The 20,377-nt window shown below is 42.7% G+C and overlaps 1 protein-coding gene across 1 annotated transcript in view; it reads right to left on the reverse strand.

The window, feature by feature from the left end:
* Positions 1-19,778, reverse strand: part of LOC106674525 (CMP-N-acetylneuraminate-beta-galactosamide-alpha-2,3-sialyltransferase 1-like) — a 45,918-nt gene extending 26,140 nt beyond the window's left edge. The window contains exons 1-4 of the mRNA XM_076880967.1: positions 19,716-19,778; positions 11,942-12,230; positions 11,530-11,726; positions 11,170-11,337 (exon numbers count right to left, since the gene is read on the reverse strand). Of these exons, the coding sequence (XP_076737082.1) occupies positions 11,170-11,337; positions 11,530-11,726; positions 11,942-12,190 (614 nt within the window). The 5' untranslated portion in view covers positions 12,191-12,230; positions 19,716-19,778. The remainder of the gene's footprint in view (positions 1-11,169; positions 11,338-11,529; positions 11,727-11,941; positions 12,231-19,715) is intronic.
* Between the last annotated feature and the right edge of the window lie 599 nt (positions 19,779-20,377).

The following is a 20,377-nucleotide window of genomic DNA, read 5'->3' on the forward strand; positions in this document are numbered from 1 at the left end:
GCTGAGGTGTTTTTTCTGTTATCAAACTGTTCTCCCACTAGGAGCTCAGTCTGAGTGGAGTTTTTTTTCTCCTCCTCTTACCTCATGTAGTGTATTTTCGTTGTTTTTTTCCTATCAGCCTACCTTCTGACATGTCTGCCCAATGTGATGTTTGTGTAAAGTTGGTCAGAAGGTTCCTTTGTAAGTGCGCATGCGCCATTAGCGTGCTGCCAGCTGTAACCCTAATTTCCCTCGGGATGAATAAAGTATTCTGATTCTGATTCTGATATTTATATACACTTTAGGGAAAAAAAAAACATAAAAACACTTTTTTTACTGTTAAACATGAATTTAGAATAAACTTTTGTTTTAGATAAATAAATATTGAAATAACTTTTGAATTAGTTAAATGTCCGAATAAAGAGAGAGAGAGAGCTGTCTATTTTTTATCACTTTCATAAAATTTAGGAGTACATATTCACTAACTTCATTGTTAATTAATAAGAAAACTCCAGACGATTCCATTCTGAGCTTAAGAAGCCTCTGATAGGTTAGTAGAGTCCATGTGAGTAAATTGGTGGCACACCTGTGGATGCCTATAACTTATATAAGGCACCCGAAAAACACAGAGCCTGTTTCTTTGACATGGGAAAATCAAAAGATGTCAACCAAACCAGCAGGAAAAGAATTGTGGAGCTCCATAAGTGTGGCTCAATTTTAGATACAATTTGGGTGCCATTTTCAATTAAGAAATACATACAATTTCTCTCTTTACTCTTAAAGTTAACAAATATGTTTTTTATATTTATCAATCTAAAAAAATAAACATTTAGTCTGATTTGATGTTGCAATTAAAAAAGTGTTTGTGTTTTTATCTGAAGAGTATGTAAATATCTGGTTTCAACTGTATAGTTGATGATGTTGGTGTATGGCTTGATTGTCAGCACAAAGAGGGAGAGAGAGGAACAGAGAGGGAGATGGACAGGAGAATGAGGACAGAACAGAGATGGAACAAGATTCAGGTGAGACAGACATATTAGTCAAATCGTTGTTTGACAAAACTCATCAGAACATGTATCTAGTACCTATAGCGTATCTTTTTAGACACCATTTGTTACTTTTCAAATTCTATATTTATTAAGTTATGCAGGCCTGTTTGCACAACAAGACTAAATAATTTTATAAACTTTTCTGAATCTTAATAGTGTACTTTGGTAGAATTAAAAAATAAGTGTAGTGCACTTATGTCTTGATACAGCCCTGATTTTGTTCTGCCTTGCTGCTTAATTAAAAAACTAGTTTAGGGTGTCCTGCAGATGTGATATATATTTTTTCCTATATGAAGCCATTCTAACCTCGCACCTAGACTTTCCGGGTGGTATGGACTGGATTTTACATGTTTTATCTGCAACTCCTCTACAACCTGTGCAAACACTTTTGAAGTAAAATTCGTTCCTAGGTCTGTTTGAATAACCTTTGGAAGCCCGAAAGTAGAGAAAAACTTAATTGGTGCTTTTATTACTGGTTTTGCTTTCAGCGTGTTTAGTGGAATTGCCTCCGGGAACCTTCTTGCTGAACACATTATCGTAAGGATGTATTGGTGTCCGGATTTAGTTTTTGGCAGGGGACCCACACAATCCAATATCACTTTTTCAAACAGCTCGCCTATTACTGGAATAGGATCTAACGGAGCAGGTGGGATTGGTCTGTTAGGTTTCCCAGCTATCTGACATGTGGTACAGGTACGGCAATATGCCACCACTGCATCTGCGGATATAAAGCAGCGAGCCAGTGACGAGTCATTCTGCTGAGCAGTTATCAGTGCATCCGTACTTAACTTTTCATCCAACTCTGGCATCAGTTTTGTCACATCATTGCTGCTTCCTATTCTGCCACTCTCACAGCTGGGAGACTTTCTTTCATCTAGCGTCGCCATAAATGTGTCAGCGACATCCATAATATCGTCAAATAGCACAAACAGGAAACACACTTGATATAGGGGTGGCAACATCAGTGACAGAGGCAACAGGCGTTTCCACCACTTCAGGCGGTGGAAAAACTGTCCCACCAGCCAAGTCATTTCCCAGAATAAATAAAACCCCTTTAATAGGCAACTGGGAACTCATGGCAACTTTAACATGCCCCATTATTACGGGCAAATGCACCTTGTGTAGCGGCGCCCGAAGAACGCTCATTCTAATTCCCCAAACTAACACATCTGAATCACAAGCAGTTTTATCTCACAATGGCAGTATACTGTCCAACATAAATGACTGATGCGCACCTGTGTCCCGAAGAATAGTAACAGGCACTTTATCCCTCTCTTCTCCCGTCACAGAAACGAAGCCTGTGGTGATAAATGGTTTAAAATGTGGCTCTATTTCAGCATCCGCATGGTGCAAATCACAGGTGGAATGCATTTTAGGCGAAGGGAAACTTTACCCTTGGAGGTTCCTAAGGACATTTATTGTCTTTTTCATTTTTAGTTTTAAACCATCTTCACTGTGTTGAGTGGAATATAGCCAAATTTGTCAAAGAATGTTTTTTTTACTTATTTTTTTTAATTGTGGTGTCAATTCATTAAATCAGCCTAAAATGGCTAAGTTACAGCAATCCATCCACCTTAGTCCCTTTGGACAAAAATGTCCACATTGAAACCCATTATAAACGCTATTTTTCACGCCAGAAAAATTACGGTCAAAGGGATCGTCAGGTCTCCAGCTTAGGTTTCGTTTTGGACTACAGGCCTTAGAGTTGTAATTTTTTTATTTGTCCACCGGGTGGCGCCTGCTGGAACATACACATGTTCTCCAGCGGCCTGCTCGAGACAGATACCCGGAAAAGGCAGACTAATTTCCCGCGTACAGCAGCAGGTTGGCCCGCTGCTCGTTCCGGGCCATTTTCTGCCCTTAGGTTCGTTTGATTTTTTTTTATTTTTTTTTAATCAACAGGAAATGACGTATTTGTTTTCACGTGGTAGCGGAAGTGTGTGCTGCAGACACGGGAACCGAACCATATGCTCCGGCGCTGCGCGAAACACACCCGCGGCAGAGGCACTCCTCCCCGGGGGAGCAGGAGCAGCAGCGCCGCCTGGGGACATTTTTGGCTTCTGGAAAAAAAATTAAAACCGGATCGAAATTAATGTTCGTGCCAATCTTTTGTCCATCTAAAGGCCTAATTATAATAACAATAAAATATTACTTCAAATGTTTTTTTTGGAAAATATTTTATGTTTTATGTTTTATGTTTTTGGGGCAAAAAAAGCAGTGCGCTCATGTGACGAAACCGGGATATAAAGGGTTAAAATCCGCGAAATGTAATTAAAACTTGACATGAATATTTCAGGGAGAAGTAGTTTTAAAAGACTGACCAATTTAAAGTGAAAAAAAAAAATAATATTTAATATTTTTATTGCACTTTTTGGGCGTGGTCGATAGTGTGCATTTTATGAAATGCGCTCCTGGAAAAAAAAAAAAAGGCGATCGAAATGACTCTTGGTGCCAATCTTTAGTCCATCTAAAGGCCTAATTATAATAACAATCAAATATTACTTCAAATGTTTTTTTTTTTAAATATTGAGTTTTTTTGTTTTTGGGGGCTAAAAAAACAGGGCGCTCATGAAGTAAAACTGGGATTTAAAGGGTTAAAACAACGAAAATATAATTAAAACTTTATATGAATATTTCAGGGAGAAGTAGTTTTAAAAGACTGACCAATTTAAAGTGGAAAAAAAATATTAATATATAATATTTTTATTGCACTTTTTGGGGAATGGACATTTATGTCCATTAGGGACCAAGGTGGATGTCTTTTTTAGGGATCTCCAAGGGATAAGACCTATGCCGGCTGGATTTTTAGAGCCTTTGCGCTGCTCCTTCCTCAGGAGCGCGGGACAGACAGCGATCAGATGTCCGGGTTTGCGACAATAAAAACAGTCGCGATTACCACCATCCTCCTGTCTATCTTTCTGTCCTACCTTTGGTGATTTTATTTTCCTCTCCTCTCCCACCCTGATATTTTGTGCGACAGCTGCTGAAAATATAGTTTTGTGAGTGAGCGTAAACTCATCGGCCATCACTGCCGCTTTAGCAAGTGACGTCACCTTTTGCTCATTCAGATAAATGACTACTTGGTCCGGCAAACATTTTTTGAATTCCTCTAACAAAAGAAGCTCTTTCAGCCCCTCAAGATCTTTTACTTTACTGGCCTGCAACCATCGTTCAAACAAGCGACTCTTTTCATGGGCAAACTCCACAAACGTCTGATTGGCAGTTTTTTCACACTTCCTAAATTTTTGACGGTAGGCTTCTGGGACAAGCTCATATGCCTGCAACACAGTCTTCTTCATGATGTCATAATCCAGGCTATCTTCAATTGATAAACTGGTACACACCTCCTGGGCTTTGCCAACCAGTTTGCATTGCAATAACAGTGGCCAAAACTCCTTCGGCCAGTTTAACGCGGCCGCTATACACTCAACAGCATTAAAATAGGAGTCCACTTTGGCCTCACGAAATGGGAGAACGAGTTTAACGTGCTGATGTCAAAACCTGTCGGAACAGCGGTGGATGTACTAGGATGACTAGAGGCAGATGTGGAGGGCTTTCGCTCCAGCTCCAAAGCTCTGACACGGAGGTGCATTGCTTGTACCTCAAGCTTTTTAGCACGGGTTTCCACCTCCCTTATACGGAGTGTCAAACGGAGATCCTCCTTAGACCGGCCCGCCAGGGGTTCCCCGGCCATACCACACTCAGCTGCTTCAGACTCTGCCTCAGCCGAGAGCACGTTAACAGGCCCTTTGGCATCCGGCTCAGTCTCCGGAGCCACCTTCACACCCCCACCACCAAGCTGCTCTACAGCTGCCTTCGGGGCAGAAAGGATGTTTCGCTCCACCAGCCCTGCACACAAAGCGTCCTTAACCTCCGCTTTACGGGCACTATAGGACACTTGAACATCATAAAAACTAGCAATAATGAGCAAATCCGCTGTCCTGTACTTCACCATTTTATCCCATGAAAGCGAAGTAACAAAATCATCCAAAGAAAACTCCATAATTCCACACACACCTACTATCCCCACACCAAGAAAACTGCCAAACAGACCAAAACACACGAAAACAACCGCAGAAGAAGGCAGAGGATGAGCCCCCAATTCATGTTACGACCCGTCTAGGGCCAGGCAATTACATGAGTGAGGCACTCGCTTCCCCCCAAGACTCAAGCAGCCGCAGGAAACAAATCCGGTCGTTATAATGTGGTTTATTTACAATGTGGCTGACAACTGTTCAATTCTGTAGTCGGTATCCGTAGCCAGTCTTGTCAATGATGTCATTGAGGGGGTTCAGGCCTATGCAGAAGCAGTGGGGACAGATCCCGCACTTGATGGTGAGTGTTGTCCACCACATCCCCATTGAGCTCCTGATGAAGGCTCTTAGGGTCCTATTGATCTTGTATAGGTCTAGGCAGTCCAGTATCCAGCTGTGGGGCATCAAGTCATAGGCCTTCTTGTAATCAATCCAGGCAGTGCACAGGTTGGTCAGCCTAGTCTTGCAGTCTCGGGCAAATGCTAAGTCTACACATCTGGTATTCTTGCCAATCCCTGTCTGTGCCCCACTCATGTATTGAGCCATGTGCCTGTTCATCTGCCTGATAGGAGCTTCCATGGGGTACTGAGACAGGTTATTGGTTGGTTGTTGGATGGGACCGGTCCCCTCTGTGAGTCCTTGAGGATCAGGACTGTCTGGCCTTTGGTAAGCCATTCTGGGTGTCTCTCGTCAACTAGCAGCTGGTTCATTTGTGCGGTCAGGTGCTCATGAAGTGCAGTCAGCTTCTTCAGCCAGTAGGCGTGTACCATGTTGCAGACTGGTGCTGTCCAACTCTTTATACTGGAGACCCTTTCTTGGATGTCTGGTACAATCCATCTGTTGATCTCCCGTTCCCTTCTCCTGTCACTCGTGAAGACCCCGAGACACTCAAACTCCTCCACTTGGGGCAGGAACTCGTCCCTGACCCGGAGTGGGTATTCCACCCTTTTCCGGCTGAGGACCGTGGACTCAGATTTGGAGGTGCTGATTCTCATTCCCACCGCTTCACATTCGGCTGCGAACCGTTCCAGTGCGAGCTGGAGGCCCTCACCCGATGAAGCCAACAGAACCACATCATCTGCAAAAAGCAGAGATGAGATCCTGAGACCATCCAAGTGAAAGCCTTCTGCCACTTGACTACGCCTAGAAATTCCGTCCATAAAAAGTTATGAACAGAATTGGTGCCCTGGCAGAGCCCATCATCCACCAGGAACGAGTACAACTTATTGCTGGCTATGCGGACCAAGCTTTTGCAATGGTTGTATAAGGACTGAATGACCTGTAGCAATTGGCCAGACACCCCATACTCCCAGAGCACCCCCCACAGGACCCTTCGAGGGACACGGTCAAATGCCTTCTCCAAGTCCGTAAAACACATGCACCCTAAATCCTTGAGAGGATGAAGAGCTTATCCAGTGTTCCACAACCAGGACGAAAACCGCATTGTTCCCCCTGTATCCAAGGTTTGACTAACGGATGGACTCTCCTCCCCAGCACCCTGGCATAGACTTTCCGAGGGAGGCTGAGGAGTGTGATTCGCCTGTAGTTTGAACACACCCTCCGCTCGGGAACTCGGGGCGGACCTTATGCATCCCTGGGGCTCTGCCACGAGTGGCAGTTTATCCCCTTTGTCCCCAGACTCTGCTTCCTACACGGAAGACGTGCCTGTGGGATTAAGGAGGTCCTCGAAGTATTCCTTCCACTGCCTGACAATTTTCTCAATCGAAGTCAGCCGCACTCCACCCGCACTATACATAGTGCAGGTAGGTACCTATCAGCTGCCTCCAGAGTCCCACAGGCTAACCAAGGACTCCTTTTGCAGCTTGGTGGCTCCCCTCACCTCTGGTGTCCACCATTTGGTTCAGAGATTACCACCACAACAGGCACCAACTACCTTGTTCAGCATCTCCATTGCAGAAGCCGCTGCACTGAGCTGCGGCTGCATGGTCCATTCGGACTCAATGCTGTTGAGGATCTCACAGACCTCTGCTAGACATTCCCAGCACACCCCCACTGTGCGTTTAGGTTCACCAGGTCTGTCCATTGTCTTCCCCCTCCACCTGATCAAACTATCAATTGACAGCTCAGCCCCTCTCATTACTTTTAATGTCCAAACATGTGGCCTCAGGTCTGGTGATACAAACAAAATCGATCATCGACCTGCTTTTTAGTGTGTCCTGGTGCCTTGTGCACTTAGGGACATGGTGTTCGTTATCGCCAAACTGTGGTTTGCACAGGAGTCCAATAACAAAACACTTCTAGGGCTCAGATCAATCAGAATCAGAATCAGAATCAGAATGGGGTTTATTGCCAGATGTTGAGGTTTACAACATTAGGAAATTGCTGCGGTGCTTCAGTGCAAACATAGTGTCATAAATAGCACTTAAATAGACATGAAAAAAAAATAAAAGTAAGAATAAGAATTAAAAGTGCTATGTAGAAAGATATGTGCATGAGATATACATGAGATATATACATGAGAATAAGAATTATGAGTGCTACGTAGAAAGATATATACATGAGTGCAGGTGGTGATCAGTGCCAAACATGAAATGATGCAGTGACACAGCGTGGGGTCATGTGTTAGTGGCGGGGACAGTCATATGGTTATTGTTCATGTGTCCAACAGCAGAGGGGAAGAAACTGTTCTTATGGCGAGAGGTTCTGGTGCGAATGGACCGGAGCCTCCTGCCTGAGGGGAGCAGGTCAAACAGACTGTGTCCAGGGTGAGAAGGGTCAGCTGAGATCCGGGCTGCACGCCGCAGTGTCCTGGAGGTGTACAGGTCCTGCAGAGATGGGAGTCTGCAGCCAATCACCTTCTCAGCAGAGCGCACAACACGCTGCAGTCTCTGTTTGTCCCTGATAGTGGCTCCAGCGTACCACACGGTGATGGAGGAGGTGAGGATGGACTCGATGATTGCAGTGTAGAACTGCATCATCGTCCGTGTTGGCAGGTTGAATTTCTTCAGCTGCCTCAGGAAGTACATCCTCTGCTGGGCTTTCTTGATGACGGAGGTGATGGTGGGCTCCCACTTCAGGTCCTGGGTGATGGTGGTACCCAGGAAGCGGAATGAGTCCACAGAGGTGATGGGGGTGTCAGTCAGGATGATGGGGGGGAGTGGGGCTGTGTGCTTCCTGAAGTCCACAATAATCTCCACTGTCTTCTGGGCATTCAGCACCAGGTTGTTGTGGCTGCACCAGGTCACCAGACGTTCAACCTCCCTCCTGTAGGCAGACTCATCCCCGTCCGAGATGAGCCCAATAACGGTGGTGTCATCTGCGAACTTGATTAGCTTGACAGACTGGTGGGTGGAGGTGCAGCAGTTGGTGTACAGGGAGAAGAGCAGAGGAGAAAGAACACAGCCCTGAGGGGAGCCGGTGCTGATGGTCCGGGAGTCCGAGACATTCTTTCCCAGCCTCACATGCTGCTTCCTGTCCGTCAGGAAGTCAGTGATCCACCGGCAGATGGGATCAGGCACATTCATCTGGGAAAGCTTGCCTCGGAGATGGTCTGGAAGGATGGTGTTGAAGGCAGAGCTGAAGTCCACAAACAGGATCCTGGCGTAGGTTCCTGGGGAGTCCAGATGCTGCAGGATGAAGTGTAGGGCCATGTTGATGGCGTCGTCTACAGACCTGTTGGCTCTATATGCAAACTGCAGGGGGTCCTGGAGGGGGGCCGTGAGGGTCTTGAGATAGGAGCGAACCAGGCGCTCAAATGACTTCATGACCACAGATGTCAGAGCCACGGGTCTGTAGTCATTTAGTCCAGTGATCCTAGGTTTCTTGGGGACAGGGATTATGGTAGAGGACTTGAAGCAGGCAGGCACATGACATGCCTGCAGTGAGGAGTTGAAAATGCCAGAAAACACTGGGGCCAGCTCGTTTGCACAGTGTCTGAGGGTGGCAGGAGACACACCGTCTGGGCCGGGAGCTTTCCGAGCATTCAGACTCCTAAACTGCTTCCTCACATCTGCTTCATGAATATGAAGAGTTGTGGTGGGAGGAGGTGGTGTGAAATCCTCTTTTGTGTGGGGTGAGGAGGGGGGTGTTGTAGGTGAACAGTTTGAAGGTGGTGATGGCTCTATGGAGGGGGGAGAGGTGGGGGAATGAGTGTCCAAAGTGCCTCTATTGTTGGGGCCGTTGGAGGTGTGAAGGCTGCCTGATGGCTCGTCAAAACGGCAGTAAAAGTCGTTAGGGGTGTTAGCTAAGAGCAAGTCATCAGTGGAGTGGGGGGTTTTAGGCTTGTAGTTTGTGATATTCCTAAAACCTTTCCACACAGAGGCCGAGTCATTCTCTGAGATCTGCTGCTGCATCTTCTCAGAGTGCTGATGTTTAGCAATGTCCACTTCTTTAGTGAACCTGTACTTGGCCTCTCTGTAGCAGTCCCTGTCTCCGCTTCTGAACGCCTTTCTCTTTTCCAGCCACAGCTTTTTGAGTTTAGGAGTAAACCAGGGTTTGTCATTGTTATAACTCACCCTGGTGCGTGATGGCACAATGCTGTCCTCGCAGAAGTGGATATAGGAGGTGACAGTGTCCGTAAACTCGTCCAAGCTGTTAGAAGCAGCCTTCATTGTGTCCCAGTCTGTGGTCTCCAAACACGTCAAGGAGGCCGTTCTACCCAATCACGCCCCTCCATGTCTTGCTGTCATGGCCCACATGAGCATTGAAAACTCCCAGTAGGACAACAGAGTCCTCAGGGGGAGCACCCTCCAGTACCCCACCCAGGGACTCCAAGAAGGCTGGGTACTCTGAACTGCCACTCAACGCATAAGCACAGATGACGGTCAGGATCCATTCCCCGACCCGGAGGCGAAGGGAACAAACCCTTCATGAGACAATATTGCACTAATTGCCACTTTTAGTCTTGTACTGCTCAAATTTGTACTGCTGCTCACTACTGCCACTTTATCTCATGTGAAATTACATTGTCCCCCCCCTCCGACCTAACTCAATACATGTCACTTTTCTATTTCTCTCTTTTATGTCTTTCTGTAAGTATCGACAGGAAGTTGAGCCGCTGTTACTCTGGTGCAGTCCGAACAATCTGGAGCTGAACATGCTTAAGACTGTAGAGATAATAGTGGACTTCAGGAGACATTAACATCAACACTGCTCCATCTCACCATATCAGACCACCCGGTGTCTACTGTGAAGATCTTCATGTTCCTGGGTATTACTATATCCCAGGACCTGAAGTGAGAGACTAACATCTCCTCCATCCTCAAAAAGACACAGCAGAAGATGCACTTCCAGAGACAACTGGAGAAGTGTAGTCTTCCACAAGAGTTGCTGATCCAGTTCTACACTGCGGTCATTGAGTCTGTCCTGTGCTCCTCCATCACAGTCTGGTATGGAGCAGCCACTAAAAAGGACAGGTGCAGACTGCAGTGGACTTTACGGGCAGCAGAAAGGGTCATTGGAACCCCCCCTGCCCTCCATCCAGGACCCGTACCTCTTAAGAACCAGAAAACAGGCAGGGGAAATCATCACAGATTTCTCACACCCTGGACACAGACCTTTTGACCTGCGGCCTTCTGGCAGATGGTATAGAAGCCTGCAGACCAGGACCACCCAAAACAGGAACAGTTTCCTTCCCCTTGCCATTTCCCTACTAAACCATTGAACTTTCACATTGCTTCACACTGCCAGATTGCAACTGCAGTTTATGTACACTCTGTGGTATTCATGTCTGTAATCCTGTATTTTCTGTATATAAGGATTTAGACATTTTTATATTGTGGTTTATGTATATTGTTCATTGTGTCGCTCATATATTGTGTATTTTACTTTGTTGTGCTTGAGAGACACCAGCGACCAGAACCATATTCCTTGTATGTGTTTGTGCATGCATACTTGGCTAATAAATGCGATTCGGATTCTGATCATTTTTTTCCCATTACTTTTGTTTCTTGTGGGCTCTCCTTTCTTCATTCATCTTTTTCTTTTAGAAAATATAAAACATGTTTTGCTTTTTATATATACAAAAGTGTATATTCAAAGGGTTTTGTCTTGCAGTTATGCATTAAGACTACACTTTCAAATTATAAATGTTAAATAACCAAGATACAGGACCAAATAAAAATATTACCTTTGTAATACACACATACCTTTGAGTAAAAGACCGGATAAGCCACAGTAGATCGGAAATTTTGAATGGAAAAAACACAAGATGTGTGGTGTTGTCCAATTTTTTGAAACTCCTTGGATACATCACATGGTATGTTGTTTTGTTTCCAACATCTCTTTCAAAGCCTTTTGTGGGCCCAAGGTTTATTCTAAAAAGCACAGAGGATATATTGTTCATATTATCATCTATTGGATGATATATGTAGAATGAATGTCCATACTGGGGAAAGAAAATATCTTATTCAATTGAATAAGATAGTTTTAAAGGTTTTAGCAATGCTTACAGGTATTTAAAGATAACACATGCATGAAGATTTCAAAACAGTATGTTCTACTCTTACCTTATGACAATATCATGAAAGTCTATCAGTGGTCCATAACGCGATCCATTGAGATTACCAGAATTCCCAACCACAGCACAAGTTCTACAAAGGTCAGGGCTGGATCTTGTGAAATTGACTTTGGTTGGGAAGATCTGAAAAACCTTGTCCACTGTTTTATTGTAGAAAGTGAAGTTGCGTCTGTCTGTCTGTATGTTCTGACATAACAAAAGTAATTAATTAATTTTGTTGAGTTCACTAGCTTTTTTTTTTTTTACTAACTGATTATTCTGAGAGTATATTTATAAAAAAAACCCATCCCTATTAGCACTGGAAATTTGGTTAAAAAGATGATAACGACTTGTCTTTGAAATCAGTAAAAAAGTATACACACCTACATACATACGTTTAAAATACAGAAGTTAACATTTACCTTCCACCAATTAAATGTATCCTCTGAGATATTGTTTGTGGGTGATAGAAAGGGCTCAGGAGATTCTTTCATAAGTTCACTAAGCCATGGGTCATATTCCATTAAACATTTGTTGCAGGCACAAACACTTTCATTCTGAGGGGGGAAGAAATCCTGGTACACATTTAAAATCCACGAAGCTCTAGAAAAGACTCCAATGGCAGTGGCACACAGCAAGACAAAAAAAACTAATAGTTTCCTCTGAAGCATCTTCACACCTTGATATTCTTGAAAGAGGATCTGATCCGTTCTGTAGATACACACAAAACACAGGATTTAACAATGTGATAACACATGACCATACAGAATCACGTCATCACGCTGCAAACAAGACCAAACTGTTTATTATCACAATGATACTCAAAACAAGCCCTTAGACTTAATGATAGGATGCAACTAATGTCCTTTAGGCCCCCTCCTCAATTCAGAGATGGTCTTTCCCTTTTTACATAAATGGCGTCCTTAACGCCCCACTCAAACCAGCGTTCCTCCCTGTACAGGATGTGTACATCCTCATCATTGAAAGAGTGTCCACTGGCCTGTAGGTGTAAATAGAATGAGCAGTCCTGGCCTGACAAGGTAGCTCTTCTGTGTTATGGCATCCACTTCGCAAGAGGTTGTTTGGTTTCCCCGATATATAAATCCTGGAAATCCTCCTGGCACTTAACAGGGTACAGTATGTGTTGGAGTCAAATTGTTAAATGTTGTCATTGTGTTTCTTAAATTTGTAAAGTCTTAGTTCAAGCAGCATGATCAAAGACATCCCTTTGTTTCTGACCAACTCTCCAGCTACTCTGGTGCTGGGGGAGGCTTTATTATAGGCACATCCTTTCTGAAAGATCTGTTTCTTGTGTGGTAAGAAGGAACACACACACACACACACACACACACACACACACACACACACACACACACACACACACACACACCAGAATTATTAGGCAAATGAGTATTTTGTCCACATCATCCTCTTCATGCATGTTGTCTTACTCCAAGCTGTATAGGCTCCAAAGCCTACTACCAATTAAGCATATTAGGTGATGTGCATCTCTGTAATGAGAAGGGGTGTGGTCTAATGACATCAACACCCTATATCAGGTGTTCATAATTATTAGGCAACTTCCTTTCCTTTGGCAAAATGGGTCAAAAGAAGGACTTGACAGGCTCAGAAAAGCCAAAAATAGTGAGATATCTTGCAGAGGGATGCAGCTGTCTCAAAATTGCAAAGCTTCTGAAGCGTGATCATCGAACAATCAAGCGTTTCATTCAAAATAGTCAACAGGGTCGCAAGAAGCGTGTGGAAAAACCAAGGCGCAAAATAACTGCCCATGAACTGAGAAAAGTCAAGCGTGCAGCTGCCAAGATGCCACTTGCCACCAGTTTGGCCATATTTCAGAGCTGCAACATCACTGGAGTGCCCAAAAGCACAAGGTGTGCAATACTCAGAGACATGGCCAAGGTAAGAAAGGCTGAAAGACGACCACCACTGAACAAGACACACAAGCTGAAACGTCAAGACTGGGCCAAGAAATATCTCAAGACTGGTTTTTCTAAGGTTTTATGGACTGATGAAATGAGAGTGAGTCTTGATGGGCCAGATGGATGGGCCCGTGGCTGGATTGGTAAAGGGCAGAGAGCTCCAGTCCGACTCAGACGCCAGCAAGGTGGAGGTGGAGTACTGGTTTGGGCTGGTATCATCAAAGATGAGCTTGTGGGGCCTTTTCGGGTTGAGGATGGAGTCAAGCTCAACTCCCAGTCCTACTGCCAGTTTCTGGAAGACACCTTCTTCAAGCAGTGGTACAGGAAGAAGTCTGCATCCTTCAAGAAAAACATGATTTTCATGCAGGACAATGCTCCATCACACGCGTCCAAGTACTCCACAGCGTGGCTGGCAAGAAAGGGTATAAAAGAAGAAAAACTAATGACATGGCCTCCTTGTTCACCTGATCTGAACCCCATTGAGAACCTGTGGTCCATCATCAAATGTGAGATTTACAAGGAGGGAAAACAGTACACCTCTCTGAACAGTGTCTGGGAGGCTGTGGTTGCTGCTGCACGCAATGTTGATGGTGAACAGATCAAAACACTGACAGAATCCATGGATGGCAGGCTTTTGAGTGTCCTTGCAAAGAAAGGTGGCTATATTGGTCGCTGATTTGTTTTTGAATGTCAGAAATGTATATTTGTGAATGTGGAGATGTTATATTGGTGTCACTGGTAAAAATAAATAATTGAAATGGGTATATATTTGTTTTTTGTTAAGTTGCCTAATAATTATGCACAGTAATAGTCACCTGCACACACAGATATCCCCCTAAAATAGCTAAAACTAAAAACAAACTAACTACTTCCAAAAACATTCAGCTTTGATATTAATGAGATTTTTGGGTTCATTGAGAACATGGTTGTTGTTCAATAATAAAATTATTCCTCAAAAATACAACTTGCCTAATAATTCTGCACTCCCTGTGTGTGTATATATATATATATGTACACACATAGTGCCTTGTCTTATAGATAAGGGGATAAGGCCACAATCACTTTTTGGCAGGCTGAAAATGGCATATTATCAATGTTAATGTTCCTTTACAGGTTATCCAGCAGTTCTGAGGGACTGTTTGAGATGTAATATTTGACATATGACCCTTCTAAATGACATCCGCCAAGTTTGAAGCAGAAATATTGTTTCAGTGACAAGTTATAGTCCACAATCACTTTTTGGCAGCTTGAAAATGGCATATTATCAGTTTTATTGTTCCTGTACAAGTTATTCAGCAGTTCTTGGAGTTTTTGGGATATAATATATCACATGTAACCCTTCTGGAATATATCCAACAAGTTTGAAGCCGAAATATTGTTTCAGTGACAAGTTATAGGCCACAATCACTTTTTGGTAGCGCTAAAATGCCATGTTCTCAGTCGTTATTCTGAACAAACAGGAAAGAGTCATGGTGATACTGGCACAATAGGTCTTTATTGTTTTAACTACTATTCGACAGTCTTAATAACAAATATGAACAACGAGAGTAGACATACTAAACCTGTAGGCATTAATTATTCCATCGTGATGCGTGTAGTCATTCTTGACTGCGCTACACACTGAAAGCAACCTTCTGATAAGCGTCATAATTCGGTTACAAGAAACGTTAAAGCTCCATAAATGCACACCTTTGCCTAATAACAAAGGCATTAATGTGTTTGGGTTTTTTTCCCCCCCACGTTATATCAGTTGCACATGTAACCGAGGACAAGGGATGAGTAAATGGGGCAAAGAAATAATTGATCATAATTCCCAGTCATTTCCAGACAGGACTTACAACACATCCTGCTGATATCCCAGCTGCACATGAGACTTACCACACAAACTGTGTGAAAATAACAACACTGCAAACCGTCACACCCCGCTTAGCGACACTGCAATCGTGGCACACACTGCAAACAATTCGGGTCTCAGCGCACCTGGGAATCAGTGCTATGTATGGCCTGTGATCTGAGAGATAAAGGGAAGTGGCACAAACATCCATCCATCCATTCGCTTCCGCTTATCCTTTTCAGGGTCGCGGGGGGCGCTGGAGCTTATCCCAGCTGTCATAGGGCGAAAGGCAGGGTACACCCTGGACAGGTCGCCAGTCTGTCACAGGGCTAACACATGCTATGCATGACCTGCGATCTGGGAGATAAAGGGAAGTGGCACAAACAATTAAACAAAAAAAACAAAAAGGAAGGTTAGTCTGCCCTTACACAACTTACTCTCAATCAATAACCGCCTTTACGGCTGGACGGACTAACCAAAACAAAATTACAAATCAATCAAAAGAACGAAAAAAGGACAGCAGAGACAGCACAACTGAAAAACAAACAACATTATCAATTAAAATATTACCCAATAAAATAGCAATTTTATAAAACCATTCAAAATCATGAAGCTAAAACAAACAATATACCTAAAATATTGATCAGTTTCCCTGCGCGCAGTCGATCTAGGACTTGATCAATTCTTCTATTAAAATTCGTGGTCACACTAAGAAAAAGTCCAATGACACCTTAAAAACAGGCACATGCAATAGCAAACGATCCAAACAATAATGGCAAAAGTCTCTTACCGACAGTATACCCACTCGCACCTGAGTGAATTAATTGCCTCTGGTTTTTTCCACAGAAGAGCGCTGACTTCACCCCACACTAGTGATGTGACGTACTGTATCGAGGCTTCGAAGCGTGTGTCAAGTAATGGAGGGGGCGTTTCCGCGAAGCGCGTATCGAGGCATGCTTCATTTATGGGAGGAGCTGAAAATGATGACGTCCGAAGCCTCGCTGCCCGGCTGTACCACGTGACTGGTTCAGGAAGCGGTTCGAACTTTGCCGCGAGCTATGACAGCGATATAAACCCCTCAGACCCCATTCAAAATGTGGGCGTTTGATGGAGAGTTAGAGACAGTTTAGAAAAAAAAGAAATCGCCTACGACCTGCCACAGTGGAGAAACTGTTATTTTTAAATAAAAACCAATGATGTGTCCCCTAAACACTAATCACTGTCCTTGCCTCAATGTTACAAAAGCACAACCACTGTCCACACCTCACCTCACAGTATATGATCATTTCCATTTTAGGCATTTCCAAATAATCATTTTCCATACTGCCAGCATAAATATACACAGTATACTGCATCACTACAATATACATGTTTTACACACTCCTTTTGGTGTTGACATTTACAGGCTGTGTGCAAAAGGCCACACTCTTCAAATTCATGCCAACTAATATTTTTACGTCCAGTAGGTGTCCTACTAGAGCAAATGAAGCTTCAAGAAGCTTCGCGTTGGGGTGAACCAATTGGATGAAAAGCTTCAGTGCTTCATGAGGCTTCATCTGCCCATCACTACCCCACACACCCACTACCTTTTTACAGCTCTTCAGCCAATCACCTGGCAGAGAGCAACAAACTGCCAGGTGACACTTGTTACACACGGAAGTAGCTGGCAACGCAAGTAATCCGGGCGCTGCAGTGTTAAGCAGCTTAGACATTATTACTCCACAGAGAGGTTCGCTGGCTATCCAGAGGGAAAGTGCTGACCCGTTTCTTTGAGCTGAGGGATGAACTTAAAGTTTTCTTCAGTAACCATCCCTTTGAGCTGTCTAAACATTTGCATGATGAAGAGTACCTTACGTGCCTGGCTTATCTGTGTGATATATTTTCTCGTCTGAACGAGCTCAATCTCGGATTACAAGGCGTTTCTGCAACTATATTCAATGTCCAAGATAAAGTTGAGGCCATGATAAAGAAGTTAAACCTTTGGAAGAACTGCATGGATACAAACAACACTGAAGTCTTTCCCGTGCTGCATAATTTTCTGCGCTCTAATGATCTCACACTATTAAAAAGTGTAAAGTTTTTTTTTTTGATTTTTTATTGATTAGCATTCAAATATCTCAGCGAAAACAGAACAAAGATCTACCACAAAGCAAGAAAGCATGAGACAAGGCTAATCAAAAGGTATTGGCTGAAGCATTGCTTATTACGCCAACCCTTTTCACAAAATATCTTTTTGCATGCAGCTCCTGTACACAGGGCTTGAAGCAAATAATAAAACAAAGCAAAAACCAAACAAACAAACAAACAAACAAACAAACAAAAAAAAAAAACTTTCCACCTTAGTTAAGTAACTACATCAAATCAAAAGAATCAAGAGGGGTTTTTTTTCTTTTGCTCTTTTCATTCTTGATTTATATATTTTTCTAATACTCTATTTTTAAACATGATTTTAAACAAGGAAAATGAACTACACCTTTTTAAATCACTGTCATAACTATTCCACAGGTTAACTCCTCTAACAGAAACACATCTCTGCTTTATATTTGTCCTTATCTTGTTTTTTTTTTAAAGAAATCTGTTCCCCTTAAGTCATATTGACTCTCTCTGACTTTGAACAGCTTCTGAGTACTGGGGCAAAGCAAGTTATTTTGTGCTTTATACATTATCTGTGCCATTTTATATTCAACTAAATCATAAAATTTCCGGGTATTCAGATTAATAAACAAAATGTTAGTTGGTTCTATATAGTTTGATTGGTTTATAATTCGTATAGCTCTTTTTTGTAACTTGAAAATAGGAAGAGTGTTCGTTTTATATGCATTACCCCATATCTCCAGACAGTAAGTCATATATGGAAGCAACAGAGTACAATAAAGTGTGTATAATGATTTTTTGTTCAGGACATGCTTTGTTTTATAGAGAATAGCAATGGTTTTTGACATTTTTGTTTTCACATGGTTTATATGAGACTTCCAACTCAGCTTATCATCAATTATCACTCCAAGAAATTTATTTTCGTACACTCTTTCAATTTCAATTCCATTAACCCTTATTTTAGATACAGTTTTCATTTGTCTAGTGCCAAAAATAATCAATTTTGTTTTCTTTATATTTAATGATAACTTATTTACATCAAACCAGTTTTTTAATATATTTAACTCCTTTTCCGCTGTAGTAAGAAAGTGCGAATGTAATGTGCACCTTGAGGAGCTGGCGGTGCAGTTACGCCGATACTTCCCAGAGACGGATGGCTCAAATGATTGGATACGTCACCCGTTCACCGCCGTGCCTACTTCGTTATCGCCGTCCGATCAGGAGAGCCTAATTGAGATCGCCACAGATGGATCTCTAAAAGTTGAACACGCTCAAAAGACCCTGGCGGGTTTCTGGATAGGGCTGCGCACTGAACAGCCCGCGCTGGCTAAGCGCTCTGCAAAGACCGATGCCTTTCGCCACCACATACTTATGCGAAAGGGAATTTTCTGCTTTAACAAACATGAAAACAAAATACAGAGCAAGACTTTGTGTGGAAAACGATTTAAGACTCAGTCTTTCCCAAATTGAGCCAAACATCGAAGAGCTGTGTGCCTCTGCTCAAGCACATCCATCACATTAAATAAAGTTCTGTTTAATGAAAGTTCATATATGGCCTTTATGCTCTCGACAAAACGGTGAATTCTAATAAATCTTTTGATAAACTGCAAGTATTAAGTAGTAAAGTTCGTTATTAAAATTCTGTCATAACTAAAATATATTAATAAATTCATTTTGTGATGAGAAATAAGACTGTGCAGTATTTATTTTTATGCATGCGGTATTGCAATGTATAGACACTAATTAAGAGTCGTTCGTAGCAGGGGTATGCGGCTGAGGGTGACATGTCTCAAGGGGTACGTGGCTGGAAAAAGTTTGGGAATCACTGGTCGAGACAACCCAAAATGTGATGTCCACATATGTGGACGCCAGGTCTTAGGAGGTTAATGTTTTCTGTCTGATTTCAAAGTATCTGTCGCATCCGAAAGTTGCAGCTTAACTCTGCACTGGTCCAGCTTAACCAATATATCTGTGCAGCAATGCTAACACTGAGATTACCTAATTTGTAATCTTTTTAAAACCATCTGTTTAATCTTATGTAAAAAGAACTAACAGAAATAAATAAAAACACATTGAGCCATTTCCCAAAATAAAAGTACACGACACCTTATTTAAAGTAGTGAATCACATGAGTGATCATTCTATCATATGGAAATTAGATCTGTCAATCTATTCAAGACTTTCTGTCCTAATTTCTATCAAAAGTGTCTAGGAGCTACATTTGAGAAAAAATAAAATAGAAATAATGATAAAATAAAAACTTCATTATAATAACATAGAAAAGAGTTTTGTGTCGTTATAAATGTGTTGAGATCAGAAAACACTAACCTGTTTTATACAAAGAAAGTGGAGAGAGTAGTTGTGAGATGTGATCAGTCTGCAGTCTCTTTCTTGTCTGAAAAACTTTACCTTGTGGTAAAGACTTGTAGTATCCTGGCATACTCAGAACTGCTTCCTCCTTGTGGTGAAGCCCTGTAATTATCTACAGATGTGCAGGAGCTGGACTACAAAAGGGCATTTTAGTTCACTACAGTTCACCTCAATTTTATGATTGGGGGTATATTTTAACCCCCAGCCTTATGGCAAATTTATTTATAAGAGTTTACCTTTCAAGAGAAGAATTTGTAAATGAATCACACAAATGTTATTCCCTAAGGCTTGCAGCAGGCAATTTTTATTTTTTTTTGCCTGTCCCGTTTGGCTCTTTTGCCATCAGAATTATTGTCTAAAGGCAAAGAAAGATGCCCAACGGATTTACTTTACCAAATTGGCCATCCCAGCTTTGCCGTAATGGTCCATTTGATTCACCTTTTATTGTTTATTTTATTTTCACTTGCTGAATACGGGACAGACTTGACTGGGGGAAACAAGGGGAGAAAGAAAGAGAAAGAGCTGAGAAGAGGGACGGGGGAGAAGGGCAAAAAACAAAAACCAACAGAACGGGCAGACAAAGAAAAAGAAATGCATCTATCGATCACCTGGATCACCTG

Source organism: Maylandia zebra, unplaced genomic scaffold, assembly GCF_041146795.1.
Source record: "Maylandia zebra isolate NMK-2024a unplaced genomic scaffold, Mzebra_GT3a scaffold02, whole genome shotgun sequence".
Classification (NCBI taxonomy): Eukaryota; Metazoa; Chordata; class Actinopteri; order Cichliformes; family Cichlidae; genus Maylandia; species Maylandia zebra.